At 38.2% G+C, this 19,312-nt stretch overlaps 2 protein-coding genes across 3 annotated transcripts in view; one reads left to right on the forward strand and one right to left on the reverse strand.

Moving 5' to 3' along the window:
- The first annotated feature begins 2,417 nt into the window (after positions 1 to 2,417).
- On the forward strand, positions 2,418 to 11,757 carry paqr3a (progestin and adipoQ receptor family member IIIa). The gene is made up of 8 exons (XM_028035074.1): positions 2,418 to 2,584; positions 4,352 to 4,589; positions 4,686 to 4,848; positions 5,830 to 5,985; positions 8,870 to 9,067; positions 9,148 to 9,238; positions 10,208 to 10,380; positions 11,455 to 11,757. Exons 1-7 carry the CDS (start codon positions 2,524 to 2,526, stop codon positions 10,348 to 10,350), a joined length of 1,050 nt encoding a protein of 349 aa, XP_027890875.1. The 5' UTR covers positions 2,418 to 2,523; the 3' UTR covers positions 10,351 to 10,380; positions 11,455 to 11,757.
- Positions 11,758 to 12,322: 565 nt separating this feature from the next.
- Positions 12,323 to 19,312, reverse strand: part of bmp2k (BMP2 inducible kinase) — a 58,881-nt gene continuing 51,891 nt past the window's right edge. For both annotated transcript variants that reach the window (XM_028035072.1, XM_028035071.1), the window contains exon 16: positions 12,323 to 15,265. In XM_028035072.1, coding sequence (XP_027890873.1) covers positions 13,947 to 15,265 — 1,319 coding nt within the window. In that variant the 3' untranslated portion in view covers positions 12,323 to 13,946. The remainder of the gene's footprint in view (positions 15,266 to 19,312) is intronic.

A 19,312-nucleotide genomic window follows, 5' to 3' on the forward strand; every position in this document is an offset into this window, starting at 1 on the left:
CAAGCGTAAATGTCACCAAGGAGGATTAGGAGTGCCGTAATTTGCCAACAGCTGATGTAAACTCAGGTCAAAAGGCTAATACTAATAAGGTTAAGAGGAATTGTATCTATAATTTCAACATGTTATAATTAGTTTTATAAACGCACAATATAGTTGCAAAGTTAGTTTGCGTTTTCCTAATTACAGTTTTTATTAATTTCAGCTGACAAAATGCTTTCTCAATTTAAATTTTTGTTATGTTAGTTTTAATTAATTATAATGACTTTGGCTTTTAGAATCTAAAATGATCGAGTTTTCCTTCTCTGCATTTGTAACAAATTATTGCAGGCTGCGGTCCTGTAAAATCAATTAATTTTGTTCACTGAGGATTTCCATTTCTTGCCCCTGCGTGCACGAGTTCCAGTCTTAACTTGGCGTGGCAGCTGACACTTGGCCAGAGTGGATGTGCTGAGAGGTATATTAGAAGTGATAATGAAGAACACACTTCCACTTGAGAACGAGGCAATTAAAGTGGGGGTGTAAACAGCCGAGGGAGCAGCGAGTGTGACTTCCCTCGGGAGGGAATCCACCAACATCCCTCACACCTGAGAGGTCTGCGGAGGACTCTGGCTCTGATGGGGATTCCTGGTGACAGTCTGTGATGGGGAGGTGTAAGACGAGGAACTGGAGCCCGAGAGCAGCCACAGTCACTTCAACCACGTACCTCTTATGTCTGTATGTTTGACTTCCAAGCAGCCAGAATATGTTGTAAAACTATTTTATTTTACTTTTGGGTGTTTTCCACTTGATTAGAGGCCTATTTTCAGAGTTTTTCCTCCTTATTGAACCACTTTTATGCTGTTTATTTACAGAGACAATGTACAACATCTGATCGCATATTATGGTTTTTGCAGAGGAGAAAGTAGGAGGGATAAATTTCTGCCAAAAAACTCAGACATTTTCTAGACAAAATTTGCAGATTTCTGTGCTCTAAATGTTGAAAGTTTTAGACTTTTTAAAAAAAATTTATAGAAAATGTCTGAGATTGATAAAAAAAAAATTCAAAGTAAAATTTTAACTTTTTAAAGTAAAAAAATGCCCATGTTTTAATTTTTGGAGCATTTTTAGATTAATTTCAAATTTCTGAGTTTTTTTTAGTAAATCTTTGACTTTTTAAACTCAGAAATGGCCACATTTCTTTCTTTTTTTTTTTTTTTTAGAAAATTCTTGAGATTAATGTAAAACTTTCTGAGATTTTGTTGTTTTTTTTTTAACCAAATTTTGACTTTTCAAGCTCAAAAGTGCTTTTTTTATTTCTGAGTTTTTAGGGGGTTTTGCCAGAAATTTGCCTTTTTCATATCTGCAATGTTTTTAATATTGCCGACAGCGCATAGAGCGGTAAAAAACAGCTGACCAAACATGCTGGAGCTCAGCTAGGATTGCTAAATAAAAGGCTAGGGCAGCGCCTGCTGTTTTTGAAACAGCTAACGGACGACATAAAATATTTACTTGGAGTATTGACAAAAACACGGCTGAGTGTTTGTTTATTGCTTCTTTTTTTAAGTGCTTGGTATAGCAATTGAGACCCAAATGGAAGTACAAAAACGTGCAAAATATAAATTTTGCATAATACATCCCGTTTAACCCTAAATGTCCCATTGTATTAGTTTTCCAAGAAATGTTTTGAATGATGTGATTCAATTGGATATAAAAGTGTTTATAAACTCAATTAGCTTAGCTTCTTTGCTAAGTATTGATAACTTAGCAAAGAAACAGTTTTAAATGTAAAAAAAAAAAACCTTTAGTGGAAGCTATAAAAAAATCAGCAAACACTTTTCTGTTTATCTGTCAGCAGGACATCAGTGTGGAAATGAAGTCTAACAAACTGTAGCAAAACATTGTTCTACAAAATACTAATTCATGGTTGGATGCAAATATACATTTTATGTGTGCAAGTAACACTTTGTTACTGTTGTTTTGTAAAACAACCACAAAAAATTTATTTTTAACCCTATTGGGGTGTCACAATTTCATAAAATGTAAGTTTGTAGTTTGTGACAGAATGTGAAAAAGGGTTGCATATCAATAATGCTTTTGTAAAGCACTGTATGTATCTACATTTTTCTTAAGCCATTTTTAAGTACATAAAAGTTTAATTTGCATAGACTGTGAGCTGTTTTTAGTAGTATGAGAGGGAGTTTATGAATAAAGTCCTACTTTTATTGAATCTAGTGTAGGTTTTATTTAAAAGAAAACAGTTAACAGTGTGTATCATTGTTCTTTAGAGTTAAATTTTAAGTAAAAAGTATTCGGGCTTTTATTCTTGGAAATTGTAGTTAAGATTTCTCTTCAGGTAAAACCTTTTTTCCTTCACTTGCAAATGTGATCAGGCGTGGTCGATGTTTCGATTATGTTTTTAATTCAGGCAGTATTTGGACAAGCTGAAGGGGTCCTTTAATTCTGATGGCGTCTTAGTGAAGATGTTGTGAATAATTTTATATACTTTTTTTATATGTTTAATTTAATGCTCATAAATCTGTACAAATGCGTAGCTCGTATTTTAAGCCGCAAAATGGCTCCAACTACAAATACACTAAGTTAAAAGGTAAGTTTATTTTTTAGTTATGAACTATAAACAAAGCAAAATGCTAACTAGCCTAGTTAGCTCTTGTTAGCCGCTAGACACCAAACCTCTTGGAAAATCCTACTGATTTTAGATTCATTTGGTTAAAATAGCTACATTTTCCATCGTAAGACTCAAATTGAATTTACTCTTAGCTTATTTGATGCTTAGCAAACATTCGGCTTATAAAATTGTGAAAAGCAAACGTTTTATTGTGCTGAAACTTTATAATCGTTAACAAGCACAGAGGTTGGCTTTTACGTAATCCTCGTATTCAGACGAGCAGCAGGATATATAAAATATCTATAAACCTATTTTCTTTACCCATAAAAGTATAGGTAAAGAAAATGGTGATTAATGCTAAATCATACAATTATAGTTGGGCCTTTAAAAACGCCATAAACATATACAGGAAAAACACACACCCTATGTCAGTTAAATCCAAAATATTTTCCAGTAAATTTTAGCTAGTACACATCCAACGTGTCTGTTGACTAAGTATGTGCAATTACAACGTAAACTTAATTTTTAAGATGACACCTAAACTGAAAACACAGTACATGTAACATCATACAGCATAAAACTAGTTAAGTCAGTCGGAATGAACGAGTCTTCAGCTGCTGCTTTAAAATAATCAAGAGAATCAACGCAGCACAAAGAATGAGGCAAAGTTTTAAACAATTTGGGGGACTCAACTCTTAAAGATTTATCCTCTCTAGTCCTAAAATGTGTCTGTGGAACCAATGGCGATCTTTGATAGGAATATCTAAAAAATCAGAAATGTAGGCAGAGATTGATCACAATAGTGCTGCAAAATTAAGATATATTTGCTTGAAGTATGTAAAGCATCTACATTTTCCACATTTGAAACTGTAACTTACACTATTTGATCTCCAGCTAAGCAAGGCTGCCATGCACTTCCAGCCTAAATGACTAAATATTACTTAATTTCATTCTGCACCATGCAGATGCTCTGTTTGCGCTGAAGAACAACTCACCCTCATTAGCATGACCTGGTTTCTTAATAATTCAGCTAATAATTATTTGACCACTCATTGATCATTGTTTTATTATTGATTTTACATTATATCTAGAACTCTTAATCACACTTTCTAAACAATTTAAAAGGTTTGTTGCATTTTATTTTTACATGTTTGACCAAGTTAGTCAACTTACTGTTTTTGTCCGTTCAATTGTCAGTTAATTGTATTATTTATTTTACATTGGATGTTCTACTCCTAATTGAGCTGACTGGACAAATTAAAGTTGTTTTTACATGTTTGACTAATTTTGTGAAGCTATTGGTTTATTTAAGTGTACTTTACTGCTGCAGAGTTATCATATAAGTCAATTCAGAGCTGTCGGATATCAATATTGGTAGTGAAAAAATCGATCCACACAGCTGAGATTTTTTTAAGTTTGTTTTTTCACCATCAGGCAAGCATCCTGACTTCTAATATAATGCATGAATAATAATGTTTCATTCCAAAAAGTCTGCTGTGATATTATTGTACAAATCTGATGGAAATCATTAATTCCTTTATGGAAGATACTATATGGACCATTGTGGTCTCAATGATGAACGCTGGCACTGAAAAGCTTCCAATGAGTGGACAAACAGATCATGTAAATAATGGCGTCACCAGCATATTGTCTCATCTTGGCAGTTCAATTAGTTATTTTGCTTAAAATTGACATTTGTTTTAACTTTAATGTCAATGTTTTGGCTTTTTTTTAATATACTTTCAGCTTCAAGTCAGTTTAAAACTGACTCACCTAGCAAGTCAGTTGCAATGTCCCAGAAACCCCAGAAAAATGCCCAAACTGCACATTACATCGAGCTGGGAGGTTACCAGTACTGGCCTGTACTGGTGCCCAGAGGCATCAGACTGTACACGTACGAACAGATCCCGGTTTTCCTGAGAGAAAATCCATACATCACAGACGGATACAGAGCCTACCTGCCATCCAGGCTGTGCATCAAGAGGTGAGGCGTTGCTCAAAGTTTGGCGTAAACCAGGATAAAATACTTCTTGGTGCTTTAAACTTGGAAAACAACAATGGAGCAATGGTTTGTGTGCAGCCTCTTCATCCTATCCAATGAGACGGTGAATATCTGGAGCCATCTGTTGGGCTTCCTGCTCTTCTTCTGCATCGGCGTGTACAACATGGCGTCGGTGCTGCCCTCCATCCATGCCTCCAAGGAGGATTACGTCATCTACTCCATCGGGCTGTTCTGCTTCCAGGTGGGATGCTGAGTCAGTTCAAGGAACTTCTGGATTGTTGAAGTGAAAGATTTCGCTTCCTTCACCACTAACTGCGTTTCCATTCACTGTAAAATTGCACAAGTTTGAATTTTAAAAATAACTTGGCTTAATTGAAACACATCAATTTAGAAAGTTTTTGCGCTTGGATGAAGTGGTTTTTAAAAAAAAAAAAATTATATTTCGCAAAACTGAAACACTTTTTCACGAGTCATATGATCAACAAACAGATGTTACTACTGGCAGAAATGACAAAGAAGATGACAGGAAGTGGTAGGAGAATGATGGTTTTTAATGACTTGAACAAATTTATTCATGTTTGTTCCTTATTTAATAAAAACAAAAGTGAATTTGTATTTCAACAAAGTTTTGCGCACATTTGTAACGGAAACGCAGCTTCCGTCAATAGAGGGAATCTAAATACATTATTAAGCCTAAAAAGTGAAAACAAAAAGAGTAAATCATAAAAATTTATTTTATGTGCTTTAGAAAATGAAAACGTCAGCCATTTTTGATTTGTTGATCAACCATTGGAGTCAAATCAAAGGAAAACAAATGGATGATTTTGATCAGGATTATTAGTGATTCTCCAATCAACTGATCATCTGAAATGATTGAAATCTGTCGTATATTCATGTCTTCACGTGTGATTTTTCTCTTCATGTCTGCTGAATTGTTTCTGGTTGCATTTTTAAAAAACGGGTAGAAAAAGTTAAACCTTCACTTCTTGTTTTCCTGCTCAGTTTTCACAATATGATGATTCAGGATGAGCCAAATATCATTCACTTCAACTGCTGTCGCCTTAATCTGAGCGATTACGAACCGACATCAGTGCAAAGTTCTGCTGGATGTTCTTAGCAAATTAAACTGAATCCCAGTCCAGAAATCTGCCTGAATCTGGTCTGGATAATGAAATGTGTCTTTAATTCCTGATGGAGCGTGTCGCTGCGTTTCAACCCTCAGCTGTGCATGCTCTGCTCCGTGGGTTACCACCTGTTCTGCTGCCACCGCTCGGAGAAGACCAGCCGCCGCTGGATGGCGCTGGACTACGCCGGCGTTTCCATCGGCATTCTGGGATGCTACGTTCCAGGAGTGTTTTACACTTTCTACTGTAACAATGTAAGTTCATTCCTGATTGATTTGTGGTGTTTCGGTTTGTGGTAAGATAGTTATATTTTTTGTCATTTAGCTTTTCATTGGCATTTTCCACATTTGTTTACATGTGACTTTTGTACTTGGACAAAAGTTGTCTTTACATGTTTGACAAAACTAGTGAAGCTATTGGTTTATTTAAGTGAGCTGTACTGGGGAAGAGTTATCAAATAAATTTGTAATTCAGGGCATTTATATTTAGCTTAAAAACAAATTCAGAGCTGTTTTCCAGATCAGATCGGTATCGGCCGATGCTAAACCTCAGATATTGATATCGGAAGCGGGGAGGGGGAGGGAAGAGGAGGATCGGTGCAGCTCTAGTGTTTATAGAAAACACAAGACACGGATAATTTTTTGCAATATTTCTCTGATTAAAAGAACGTGTTCGTTAATTTTAAGATCGGTCCAATTCTGATCTTTTCACCCCCCAAAAAAACCTGATTTATGGCACACACTTCTACATGTTGGATACATATCCAATTATTATCAAAGCGTTTTTACACTCTGAACTGTCGTGTTGCTTTTAATTCAACTTTTACTGATGTGAGACAAAAATCTTAATTCTGCACCAAAAGAGGCAGATGCAATAAATCTGAATGTAAATAATGGCTGAAAATTGTAATTTTGAAATTAAGAAAGAAATCTGCATCACAACCCCAAGAATCACAACTACAACAATACAGACGTGCAACAATACAGACGTAAAGTTAGGAGAGTAAAGTAATTTCATGAGAAATCCACAAAAAATGCAAATAATTAAAATGAGAACTTTTGCATCTTTTAAAGTTATACTTTGGTGTAAATGTTACAAATATTACTTAATACTTACAGAAATACCTATATAAAAAAAACTTTTTTATTTTAGTTTTAAGACACTTTTCTGCTTAAATTACAACTTTATTCTTCTAATCAAACTAAAATTCTCATAGCGCGGCGCTAATACTCACTTTTATTAAAATAAAAGCCACGTTGTGAAATTATTTTTTGTCATTTGTGCTTTTTAAATAGAAAAAAATAATAAAAATTAGATCTGGTATGGAAAAAAATAAACTTTTATTTCTGCATTAAATGGATTCAAAGCAGCTGTTTTAGTGAAACTATCTTCTCCTGGCCTGTTTTAAGCATAAACTGAAACAATCAGACGATAAAAGGAGCCTTTGATTTATTTATTATTTTACTGTGAATTGTTGCATCATGGCGGCGGCGGCGGCCTGAGGAGCAGTAATTGAACAAAGCGAGCGCCTCAGCCTGGCTCGGCTCTTTTACTCATTGTTCCCGGTGAATTAGCAACACAACACCTTCGCCGCTCTCATCCGGTTGAAAAACAGCCTCCGATGACACAAGCTCCTCATTCCAGCCGCCCACCATCAACCATCGCCGGCACCGCCGTTTTATTTCTTTTTTTTTTTCTTTTTTTTTTATCCCTGAAACGCTTGGCTCCGCTCCGGGATGCTCGCTTTCCCCCGCATATTGGAAGCGCCGGGTTATTTTGCCCCCAGAACTGGGCTGAAATCTGCTCCAGACCAAACCAGATGGCGGCGTTCACGGAGCGGTCCGTCACTCCTGTTCCTCACCATATGACGCTCGCAAGTCCAGGAGCCTCGGCGGCAAAAAAGGAGCCCCTCGTCCCCCGGCCGCCGCCGCCGCCTCCTCCTCCGTCCACGCCAAGATGGAGGCTTCGCTTCTGGGTGGCTCCACTCCAGTGGCGAGCCAAGTCCCTGAAGAAAAACAGATTTTTATATTTAGCCAGTCAAACTCTTGTCTCGTCCGAGTCTTTTGAGGGATGCAGATTTGGAGATCTGTGATGATGAGGAGGAGGAGAAGAAAAAAAAAGAAAAGAAGAATTTGGCTGTGGCCGAGCCGGGGGCCTTGTTCCGGGTGCAAATTTATTCACTGTGAAATTCAGCAGGACTCGTCGCACGAGGACGTGTGACTGGACGGAGGCCTGCATCCACACAGGCAGACAGAAGGGACGGAGACGAGGCTGTCCAGACTTTTCAGCAGCTACTTATAGAAGTTTAAATACCAAGCGCAGATCCAGGGACAGGTTCGCCGCAGATCTGTGATAACGGCTCAAACAGTGGGAGAGATTTCTTAACACATGCAAGGAAGAAACTGAGCCAAGACGAAAGACAAACAACGCTTAGTTTTCATTCTCCGATTCTCTTTATTTGCTTGATTTACTCATAAACATCTGAGTCATTAATAAATGTATAAAGCACTTAATTCTGTTTAGAAAGAGAGGAATCCTCTGTGATGATCATGGAGTCTTCAGCAGTTTCTAAAACATTTTCACATTTGGTTTTGTTGCAAACGATAAATCGTGATTAATCAGCTATTGAAATAGTTGTCAACTAATTGAGTAATCGATTAATCATTAACTGGAGTATACAGACTATAAAGAACATTTGCTGAAAGAGCAACGTATTCTGGGCTGTAATTAATCCAAAACTGTGCAAAAATATGGAAGTACTTTCACCCAGTACTACTATATTACATAATAGTAATAACTATTATGTTTGCTAACTAAATAATTAGCTTGCTGACTAAGTATTTAGTTTGAAGTCTGCCCTTTTATGACAGGCTAAATAACCCAAATTACTGCTGTTAATTTTTGACTGTAACAGCACCCCGTACTTTCCTGCCACTGGTGGTTGCATCTCTACTTCAAAACACCTGAATCAAAAATCTGAATCACCTCCTTGGTCATTAGTAACTTCAATAAACACAAACACTCAACTTTATGGTTGGAAATGTTCAAAAGAAATGAATTCCTCTCAGTAGTTGACTCAAATGTTGACTCATTTTTATTATTTTTGTTTCTGACCGGTCTCTGTGGTGCTGGTCCCAGTACTGGCGGCAGGTTTACCTGGTGACGGTCCTGGCCATGATCCTGGCCGTCTTCTTCGCCCAGATCCATCCTCTCTACCTCAGTAAGCAGTGGAAGCAGCTGCGCTCGCTCATCTTCTGCTCTGTGGCCGGCTACGGCCTCATCCCGACGCTCCACTGGATCTGGATCACCGGAGGATTCTCCTCACAGCTTGTCCAGGTCCAACAAACTCTTCTGGTTTTTATCCACTCTTTCTGCTTAGACGTGGTTATTGTTGACTTATTTGTGTTTCTCTTCAGGCTTTTGTTCCACGGATCCTTGGGATGTACTTCATCGCAGCGTTGGCGCTCATTTTCTATGTTTCTAAGGTTCCAGAGCGATATTTCCCAGGTGAGTCCACTCAGTAGTTTCACATCACCTCTGGGGATGCACCGAACTCTGCACCGAGTTCCTTAATTTTAGGAGATCAGTCATTGTCTGATACTGACATGTGAAGCCGATCTTCCAACCTCTGTCCTCTTCTGCTCTCCTGTTAGAGGTTTGATTGACAGACTGACCCACCAGATCGTTTCTGCATGTTTGCATTTAACAATAGTCACCGAACTGTTACCAACTCAGTGGCTTTCTTGCTATATTTAGCTACATTTCAGGCAGAAAAAAAATCGGATGTCAGGCTTTTTACAGATCGGCAATTGGCCAGAAAACTGAAATTGGTGCAACCCTAATTATGTCACAGTTTTTTTTGCATTCCCTCACTATACTTTAAGTATTCAAGATGCTTCTTGTACTGACTATTTGAATATTTAAAGTCTTTCTGCTACAATATAATGTTTTTGTACCTTTGTTCTATGTATGCTAGTCACATTAGAAAGATATCTGATGGGTTTTTTATATCATTTTGTTTAGAATACAAATGAACCACAAACTTATACTTAAAATGAAAAAGCAAAAGAGATTAAACATGGACTTTTCATCTTTTCTTCCTTAACCATAAACAGAAACTTTCCGAAAGAAGGAAAGAAATAAATGCATCCAAATTATTTGGACGTTTTTGAGTTACTTTAATGAGATATTAAAGTCATCTGAGTTTTGATTGTGTCTTTTTTATGCTGGTTGTCTGAATGAAGAGCCGATTTTCTGTGCAGTCCCATCTCTACTTTACACAAATTATAGATAATAGATCGATTTTCAACCAGTTTCTGCACCAAACACTTAATAATGTAGAAATATTTTGACTATATGTGTGCAACTTTAAATTTGTACTTGTTGTAATTGCTCATTTATTGCGAGGAAACGCAAAAGAAAAAAGCGTATCCTGTAATGTTATACACTTAAATCACATTTTGTATTCCCCCTCAGGCCAGCTGAACTACCTGGGCTCCAGCCACCAGGTGTGGCACCTGCTGCTGGTTCTGATGTTCTACTGGTGGCACCAGTCGTCGGGTTTCATCATGGCGTACAGACACAGTCAGCCGTGTCCCGCCGCTCCTCAGCACACTTAGTTCACAGCGCGACACGCCGAGTCTCTGAACGTAAGACGTTTAAAACCCTCTGCATGTAGTTTTGTCCTTAAAAGGAAGAAATGTTTTTTAAAAGTTATAAATGGAGCAAAATTTGGTCAAAATTAAGTTTTAATGTGAGAAAAAAGTCTGATGTTAAAGGAGGAAATAAGTTTGAGTTTAGTGAAACTTTCTCCATTTTATAAATTCATGTTTGTTCATCCATCCGATTATCCACCCATCTATTTATTTATTCATCAAACCGTGTAATTATTCATCCATTCATTTACCATTTTTCACCCATCTATTATCCATCCAGGTATATCTTCATAAATGTTTTCTGTAATTAGTTGGGTTTTTTTGACCTTTATTTATTATTTTATTATATTTTCGTAATACATCTGATTTGTGCTTAAAAAAATCTTTTTTTCCTGACTTTCCAGCAGGTTATTGTTGTTTTTTAGGCTCCATATTTGAATCCTGACGTCTGTAGAAGAAATCTGAACAGTTTTATTTATACTTTATAAAAAATAGGAGATGTGGATGTTGCTGTAGAAAATGTGTTTTAATGAAACCAAACACTTGAAAGAGAAAAGTAAATTATAGAAATACATTTATGCATAATTTATTCTTTATTTTTTCTGAAACAAGTTGTTCCAGTCAGATCCTTTTCTTTTTTTCTTGCTTTTGTGGTTTAAATATTTAAATTAATCTGAATTACAGAAACATTGTTCATCCCTCTAATAATAATAATAATAATACACTGATCTCAATTTATTTAAACCGGTAAAGTTATGATAAGTCAGATTAGATTTGATTTAAGATCATCTAAAATATCCCAGTAAGCCATTTTTTAAGATTATTTTGATTTTAGAGTTTGTTGTTCTTTAACCAAAACAAAAAATAATTACTTTAGAGTTCTAGCCAAATTTTCGGCCGTGAAATTCTTTTATTTTTTTATCAGTTCATAGCAGATCTTTGTTTCTACAATGAGAAACGGAGGGAATAAATTATATTTTAATCCTTAAATCTGTTCAGGAGACACAAAAATAAGTGTTGCAGCTTCCAAGATCTGATTAAACTTCCCCTGTTTTTTTCTACCTCTAGGAATGACCTTTGACCCGGTGGGCTTGCATTTTACCTGCCTGAGGAGCAAGATGGTCAGTGGCGCTGCAGCACAGGAAACGAGGTGACATGAATGCATCATAAAAATCCCCAACAGGAACAAATTAACAGGAAGCTCCTGAACTTCCTGGTTCTCCAAGTGCCTGTAAATGATGTAGCATCAAATGTTTCTGAATGGGGAAACTTAAATCTGCAGATTTTTTGATATTTGATATGTTTTAACAATATCAAGAAGCAAAAAGTGAGCATGTTAAAGCAATTAAAACCCCAAAGACTTGTTGTTCAGCAGCTTCTTTCAGAACTGTTAATCAGATTTTTATGTTTTATTTGGGATTTAGTCGATGTTCTTAAGCTCATATTAGCAGGGAGTAATGAGCTCTACGATTATAAATGAAAACCCTTGGTAATGGAGGCGGGACACACAAGATATTTGGAGGAGGAGCTCAGTAGTGACCTCTAGAGGTCACTACTGAGACACAACAGTGATTTAAGTGGCAGTATTAAAACTACATTCTCTGTCCTTTTATATTCATTGTTATAATCTTGTATTTGGTTCATATGTGAGGATTTTTTGGGAAGCAGACAAGAGAAAAAAAAAATCAGTGTTTTCAGATGTAATACTGTAAAATATGATGTTCTAGCTCCCTTAGGGTGATGTGCAATGTTTTACTGTTTTAGTATTTCAAATGACTTCATTCCAAAATGCAGCACCTACATGTTAAACCAGCTTTTATGTACATTACATGAATGTTTTATCTATTAAAACATTTGATTATATTTAGACTTCAAATTTGACCTCAGTAAATATATATATATATATATATATATATATATAAAAACGCTATATTAGCCTCCTAATTATAAATCAGTTCTTAGCCTTAAAACAAACCATCAGATCTTCAGAGGGGCTTACAAACAGGTTTTTGTTTTAGGGTTTTCTACAATGACAGAAGAGTGCAAACGCACAAGACACTGGCTGTTACAAACACATAAAATGGAAGCAAAAACCTTAAAATCAACAAAATAAATGCAAATGAAAAATGTTCCCACCTACAGGAAATGGAAACAAAATGGAAAAATTCCTTAAAAACATATTAATATGAATTTAGAAGCTTTTCTAAATATGAAAAGCTGTAAACTTTCTCCATAAAAACAAAAGTGCTCCAGACCACTAGGTGGAGTATGGAGTAGGTGATTTTTACATACGTTAATCCTGATGTTCAATAGTCTTGTAAAAGACTGCATTTTTCAAAAAGTATAACACACACTCTTTTTTTCTGCACATCCCATCTTTGCTCTGCATTTGATCCAAGATGATTTGTCTCCCCCTAGTGGTCTGGAGGACTTCGGTTTTGCAGCACAAGTTTGCAGCATTTATGTTTGCACCATTGTAGTTTTACCCAAAACAGAAACATTATCGGTTTAACGATTATAAATGAAAACCCTTGGTAATGGAGGCGGGACACACAAGATATTTGGAGGAGGAGGTTAGACAATTACTTGAAGCCTTAAAAAGGAGAATAAGTCACTCATTCAGATGTATGAATGAATCCTCATTCATGCAGGTTTTTAGTAAATATTTTCCCTTAACATTTTTAAAGTCTTACAGTGATTTAATAGCGATTAAGTTAAATGGCAGTGGACTCATTTTGGGATGAAATTTGATATCGTTTTTAAATTATTAATGGACTTAACTGTACTGTTTGTACATTTGTCTTTTATATCTGCGACTTGTAAATGAGACTTTTTTTTCCATTTTGGTTATTAAAAGAGAAGCTGTGTAGCTACGTTTGTTTTTAAGGCTGTTTAATACAATACGCTTCACATGTTTGTCTTATAAACTGTTCAATAAAATCGAACAAACTAGTCAGAATTCATCAGAAATGCTCCACAAGTACCAAATCCTTCACAAGTGACTGGCTGCAGCTTTGTGTTTTTATTTTGAGTTCATAAAAAAAAGAAAATAACCAATAATTGAGCAGAAGTTTTTCTGCTACAAAGAACAATTAAGAGCCTAAAAATGAAAAAAAAGTTGTTTTTTTCTTTAGGAAAGTACAATAAAAAAAAATAAAATTCCCTTCTAGTGAAATGCACCCACTCCCACACTGGCTGCAGGGAAAGTATGCATAGATTAAAAACCTAAAAAGGACGACAAAGTGGTTAAACGCTGCTCCCAAAATATGTCAAACGATGCGTTTTTTTGTCTTTTTTTTTACGGAGGTACTGTGCGGCGGGTCGGGCCCAGCTCAGGTAAGGCTTCTTGGTGCTAAAACTTATCACAAGGCAGACTAGAAAGTCAAGTATTAACATTAGATCACAGTACAAACTCTCAGTTCCTAAAAGCATTGAGATGCAGCATAGAAGGCAGGCGCAGAGAGAAACACTCCACTCAGGCTGATTAGAAATGATCCCAAACCAAAAAAAAAAAAAAAAACTGCTGTGGGTTAATGGCTACTGGCGGAAGACATGTTGAGTTACTGCTTGGAGGGGAACGGCGCCGCTCCAAAAGGGTCTAGGTCCAGCGGTTGCGAAGGCGCTACCACCGGCTGCTGCGGCCCGCTGTGGATCACCAGTTCCGTGAAGGGAACCGCCCCGAAATCATCTATGATCCTTCCCCCGTTGGCGGTGCTCATGTCGGGTTTACTGTCGCCAAGGCCTGGGTACTGAGGGTGGAAGGGTTTGGCCCCGAACGGGTCTAGAAGAACGTCGTCCACCGGAAGAGGCGCCATGGTGTCCTTCCCTTCGGCCATGCTGATGTCCACGCTGATGTTCTCCTTGGAGTCGGAGGTGCTCAGGAACTCGTTGCTGCTCTGAGAATCTCGGCGGCCCACCTTCTTATGCCTGCGGACCTTCTCTGGAGTGCGGTAGCTCGGCTTGTTGGTTTTGCGTCCTCCGGTTGGGGTACCGTGGTGCCGCTTGCCGTTGCTGCCCCCCGCCGTCGTCTCCTGCTTGGTTTTTCTCTGTCGCGAAGACAACTTCTGGAGGCTGCGCTGCTTCTGCCTCTGCTGGAGACCCGACGGCTCCTCGAATGGCGACTGGAAGATGTCTTCGGCGCTCCGGGAGGTAGGCGGAGGCTCGGTATGGTCCGGCTGGAACGGAGAGAAGCCAAAGACGTCGGTGCCTTCTGGGGATACGGGGGGCGTCTGGCTGCCGCTCCTTCCGGACTTCGACACGTTCCGGCTGAACGGGGCTTTGGTGAAAACATCAAACTCATCAGCAGCCGGCTCCTCCTGGCTGACCTGCCGGAAAGGCGCTTTGGTGAAGATATCGTTGCCCTCTGCGGGCCCGACGGGCGAAGCTCCGCCAACGAACGGAACGGCGCCGAACACGTCCACAACTTCTGCTCCGTCGGAAGACACTGTAGGGGTGATGAGACTCTGCTTAGAACGCCCTCCAGGACTCCTGGAAGCGGTGGGATTGGCTACTTTAACGGCGGCTGGTTTCTTTGAGCGGCCTTTGACCTTGCTGACATCACAGTCCGAATCTGAGCTATGTTTATCCTCATCTTCCTCGTCCTCGGAGTCCATCAGTAGAGGCCTCTGACCCAGATTCTCTGGCTCGGTGTCGTCACCGTGCTCGCTGTTCAAGGCCTCCTCTTCCTCCTGCTCTTCGTCTTCACTGCTTTTTGGAGAAGGAGGGTCGGACTCGAAGTCGCTGTCGGACTCATCGGCGAGTTTGCAGCTGTTCTTCTTTCCCGATTTTGGCTCCTTGACCAGCTGAGCGTCCTCGACGGGGGCCTGGACATTGGTAGGAAGCTCGTCGACAGGCGGCTCACTCTGCATCACACCAGTTCCTGAGCAGAAATCAGAAAATTACACTTAAAAATGTTTTAGCTTAATCTCAAACCCTGCAGATATTTAAAAATCTTAGTAAATTTGAAAGTAATTGAAAAGTACTTTTTTTTTTTAAAGGGATCAAAATCATGAAGTTGCTTAAGCTTGTCTAGAATGTCTCATTTTCTTGACATTTAAGGTCGTGGATCGATACAGGTATTGGTACCTTTGGTAATGTGGGCCAGTACCAAGTCCTGCTGGAAATGAAACCAGCATCTCAATAAGGCTTCAGGGCAAATAAAAATGAAGGACTCTTAGAGTTCACTCACACCAGTCATGTTTAGTTCACTTTAATTGGTTTGCTTTGAAAGTCCAGTTCGCTTGGGATGGTCAACTGGGATTTCTGAAGGCAACACTCAACCATCTAGCAAAAATATTTTCATACCTGGTAGTCCGGTTGACTAAGTTTGATAGGAGGCCAAGATCGCAACATTTGTTACATTTTCAGCTTGGGTGGTTTTCTTTCACATTGCGCTGTCAAACAAACCAAACCCTTTGATAAACAGTTCCCCTCCTTGCCTGCGGTGGCGCTGCATCAAGAACAATTTAAGGAAACGACACAATAACCTTTGAAGATACTGAACGCAACTTCCTTCTTTATAAAATGTAAACAGAAATCAGATTTTAGTGGTTGTGGAATTTCTTTTGTCTGTGACTACCTGCAAACCCAGGTCTGGGTTTGTTTGAAGTGAGTTCTGGTGCCGTTCAAATGCAAATGAGGCTGCATGTGGACCACAGACGGCGCCAAAGGATGTTTTCACATCTAGTAGACTCGGTTTGATTGGGACCAAAGTTGCAACATTCATTTTCAGCAGGTGCGTTTTGCTTCCACACTGCACTGACAAACAAACCAAAACCCTTTAAGGAACCTGTTTCCCTCCTTGCCTGTGGGGGCGCTGCACCAAGAACACCTGAAGGAAATGATAAGCAAACTAGGGATGACACAGAGCGCACCTTCCTTTTTCATGAAATGTCAACAAAAATGTAGAGTAAAGCTTTAGTGGTTGCAGGATTTCTCTTTTGTCTTTGGCAAAACAATTTCTCCCTTTAGCTCTAGACTCAAGCCTTTGTTTCGTTTACATTTACCCAGAATGCCTTGCGCTGCAGTCCACTTCCTGCTCCTGGTTCGGTTCCAATGCACATATATAGATGCAATCAAACCAGAGTCACTTCAACTGAACCAAGACCGAGGTTTGTAGGTGCACCGGAATGCACATCAGACTTACACCCCCACAAACGAACCGGACGATACAGCATTGCATTCTGGGTAAATGCAACCAAAACAAACGTGAGTCTAGTGCTGATGGGAGAAATGGCCACAGTCAAAAGAGAAATCCTACTATCACTAAAATCTGATTTCTGTTTGCATTTTGTGGAGAAGGACGTTGCGCTCAGTGTCTTCTTCAAATGTTTTCATGTTGTTTCCTTCAGTGGCTGCAGCGCCACCACAGGTGAGGAGAGGAACAGTTTCATGAGTTTGGATTGTTCGACAGAGTGCAGTGTGAAAGCGAACCGCACTAGCTGCATTGAGCGTGTAATTCAGAAAAATCAGTTGATAGTACCAACTGATCAACCGACTGACCTTCATTTTCAAATGAAATGCAAACTTTACTGTGACCTGAGTCACAGGACTTTGGAGTCCTCGTTCTTTTTCTCCATAGTCCAGGTGATGCATCTACATGCACCATTTTTTCTACCACACTTTTTCCTTCCACTAAACTTTCCAATAATATGCTTGCATATGGAACTCTGTAAGCATAACACAAGATTTCTACATTCAAACATACTTACATTTTCAAGTTATTTTCAAGAAAACTAACTCTTGAAATGCTCCAACTGCAGAAATCTTTTCATTTTCCTACAAAACCCGCTCAACTTCCTGAACACGCAGCATTACTGAACACAGGATTGACTTTGAAATGATTATCCGACAAATGCCGACAGTTTGTCTGCCATTGAAGCAGAAGAGGAGCAATATGGTGGAAAAACTGCTGTGACTTCGCACCGCGCAGTGAGATGAACGGGCTTAAAGAGCCGGAGGAATAAGATGCTGAGCCTTTTCCAAGATCCACAAAATTACTTCTCAGATCAAATCTCGCAGAAAAGATTGAAGCTTTAAGTCAGAAAACCTGAAGCAAAAAAAAAGAAAAGAAAATTCTGCCTCCGACGGAACAAAAAAAAAAAAAAGAACCTCTGTGTGATTTTATGTCCAAAACATTTGCATAATGGCAACTAAAAAATTAGCCTAATTAGCGAGTGGAGAGCCTCCAATTGTACTGAACGTAAATGGTGCCACAATGAAGAAGCCAAATAATTGTTCCTGATTAGAGGAAGCTCTAAATCAGAGGAACCCCCTGCTGCGAACATGAACAAACTCAAACCTCTCCTCATCCTTTTCCAAACTGGCAGAACGAGGCCGCGGATCCGCCAAAAGCAGGAAACGAGGCGGCGCCACCATCCACGGGGTCCGGGATATTAGTCAGAGCCGTGCATCTGTTCAGCTCACTGCACCGGTCACACATTATAACTTTAATCAGGTTCACCTCCGAAAACATCTTTAATCGCTCAGAGACGTCAGATGGTTTTCATCTGGACTGGGAATAAGATGCGGGATTACGAGCCACGCAGATTCTTCACAATGAACCAACAAATGGTGGAAATGGGATTGTTCTCTTTGAAAATCTGGCGCAAGTAGCCTACAAAATATGTCCCGTTATAGTAAATTATTCCTGGTTAAAAGCTGTTAAACTTATTTATCCACCGGAGGTTTTTACAACTGTGAATGGTTTCATTTTGACTGCTTGTTTTCCTTTTATGAACAATTATTTACTGACTAGCGAGGTTTTTATTCAGTCAGAAAAAAAAAGTATGAAAACAGACTGAAATCTAAGATTTATCACAAAAAAGGCATTTTGTATCGTTTATAAATATTTATTTCCTAATTAAGTTTTAAAAGAAATTTCAGAAACTACAAATCATTCGGGTTATAATCTGGGCCTGTCTTGGCTCTGAATCTTGACCTTTAGGTTGGATTAGATTCTATAAGCGCCGTTATGCGTATTTGATGAAAACTGATGCATTTCTTAAAGTTTGGGTTTTATTTTAGAAATTTAGACATTTTTTTGTTTTCTGCTTTTTACAGAGGTATTTTTTCCTCTTTACTCTTTCTGTACTAGATATTTTAAATAAGAAAAAGATTTCACTCTAATAAGGAATTAAAGTTAAACCAGTTCAGTCATCGTTGGGAATTTATGATCATTCTTTGACACTTAAAACATTAGATTTACGTTATAGACAACCTGTTCTCCAAACGGCTCATCTTCAGCTTCTCAGTTCAACTTTTCTTTATTTTGTATTTAAGCAGGTTTAATCAGTTTGTAACAGTTTCCAAAGACACATTATATTAGGTATACACAAAATTTCAGCTTTTTAATGAGTAATTTCCTGTAATTAATCAAAAATATCCAACTTCCAGGAGCACCAAACTTGTCTGCGTATGTGGTTATAACAAAATGATTTGACGTCATTTCATCTCGAGGACCCCACTTTGCCGGCCTACCTTCTCCAAAAGCTGTTCAACACACCTGCCTGTTCAAAAATACACTTCCTGTGCTTATTAAAAAATATTTCATATTTCAAACTTTTAATGACTCAATTTGCTCAAATTTTCCATCTATTTTTAGTCCAATGTTGGATATTTTACAAGTTTATTGTCTTAGATTGGTTAAAATCCATAATACTGACAATAATCAGGCCCAATTAAATCAATCTCTACAATCATTTACACAGAAAATCAGGAAACCTGGTCATTTGTTTTCCTATTAAAGCTTTTTAGTTGACAATTGATTAATTGGATTTTTAAAAAATAATTAAAAAAAAATGTTTTAGAAACATTTTCTAGAAATTTTATTTTTCTAGATTTTTAGAAAAATCTGCTTTTTCACTTCTGATTTTCATTAGAAATGCAATAAAAATGCAAAGAAACAAACTTCTTTTTAAATAAACAG

Source organism: Xiphophorus couchianus, chromosome 12 (genome assembly GCF_001444195.1).
Source record: "Xiphophorus couchianus chromosome 12, X_couchianus-1.0, whole genome shotgun sequence".
Taxonomy (NCBI): Eukaryota; Metazoa; Chordata; class Actinopteri; order Cyprinodontiformes; family Poeciliidae; genus Xiphophorus; species Xiphophorus couchianus.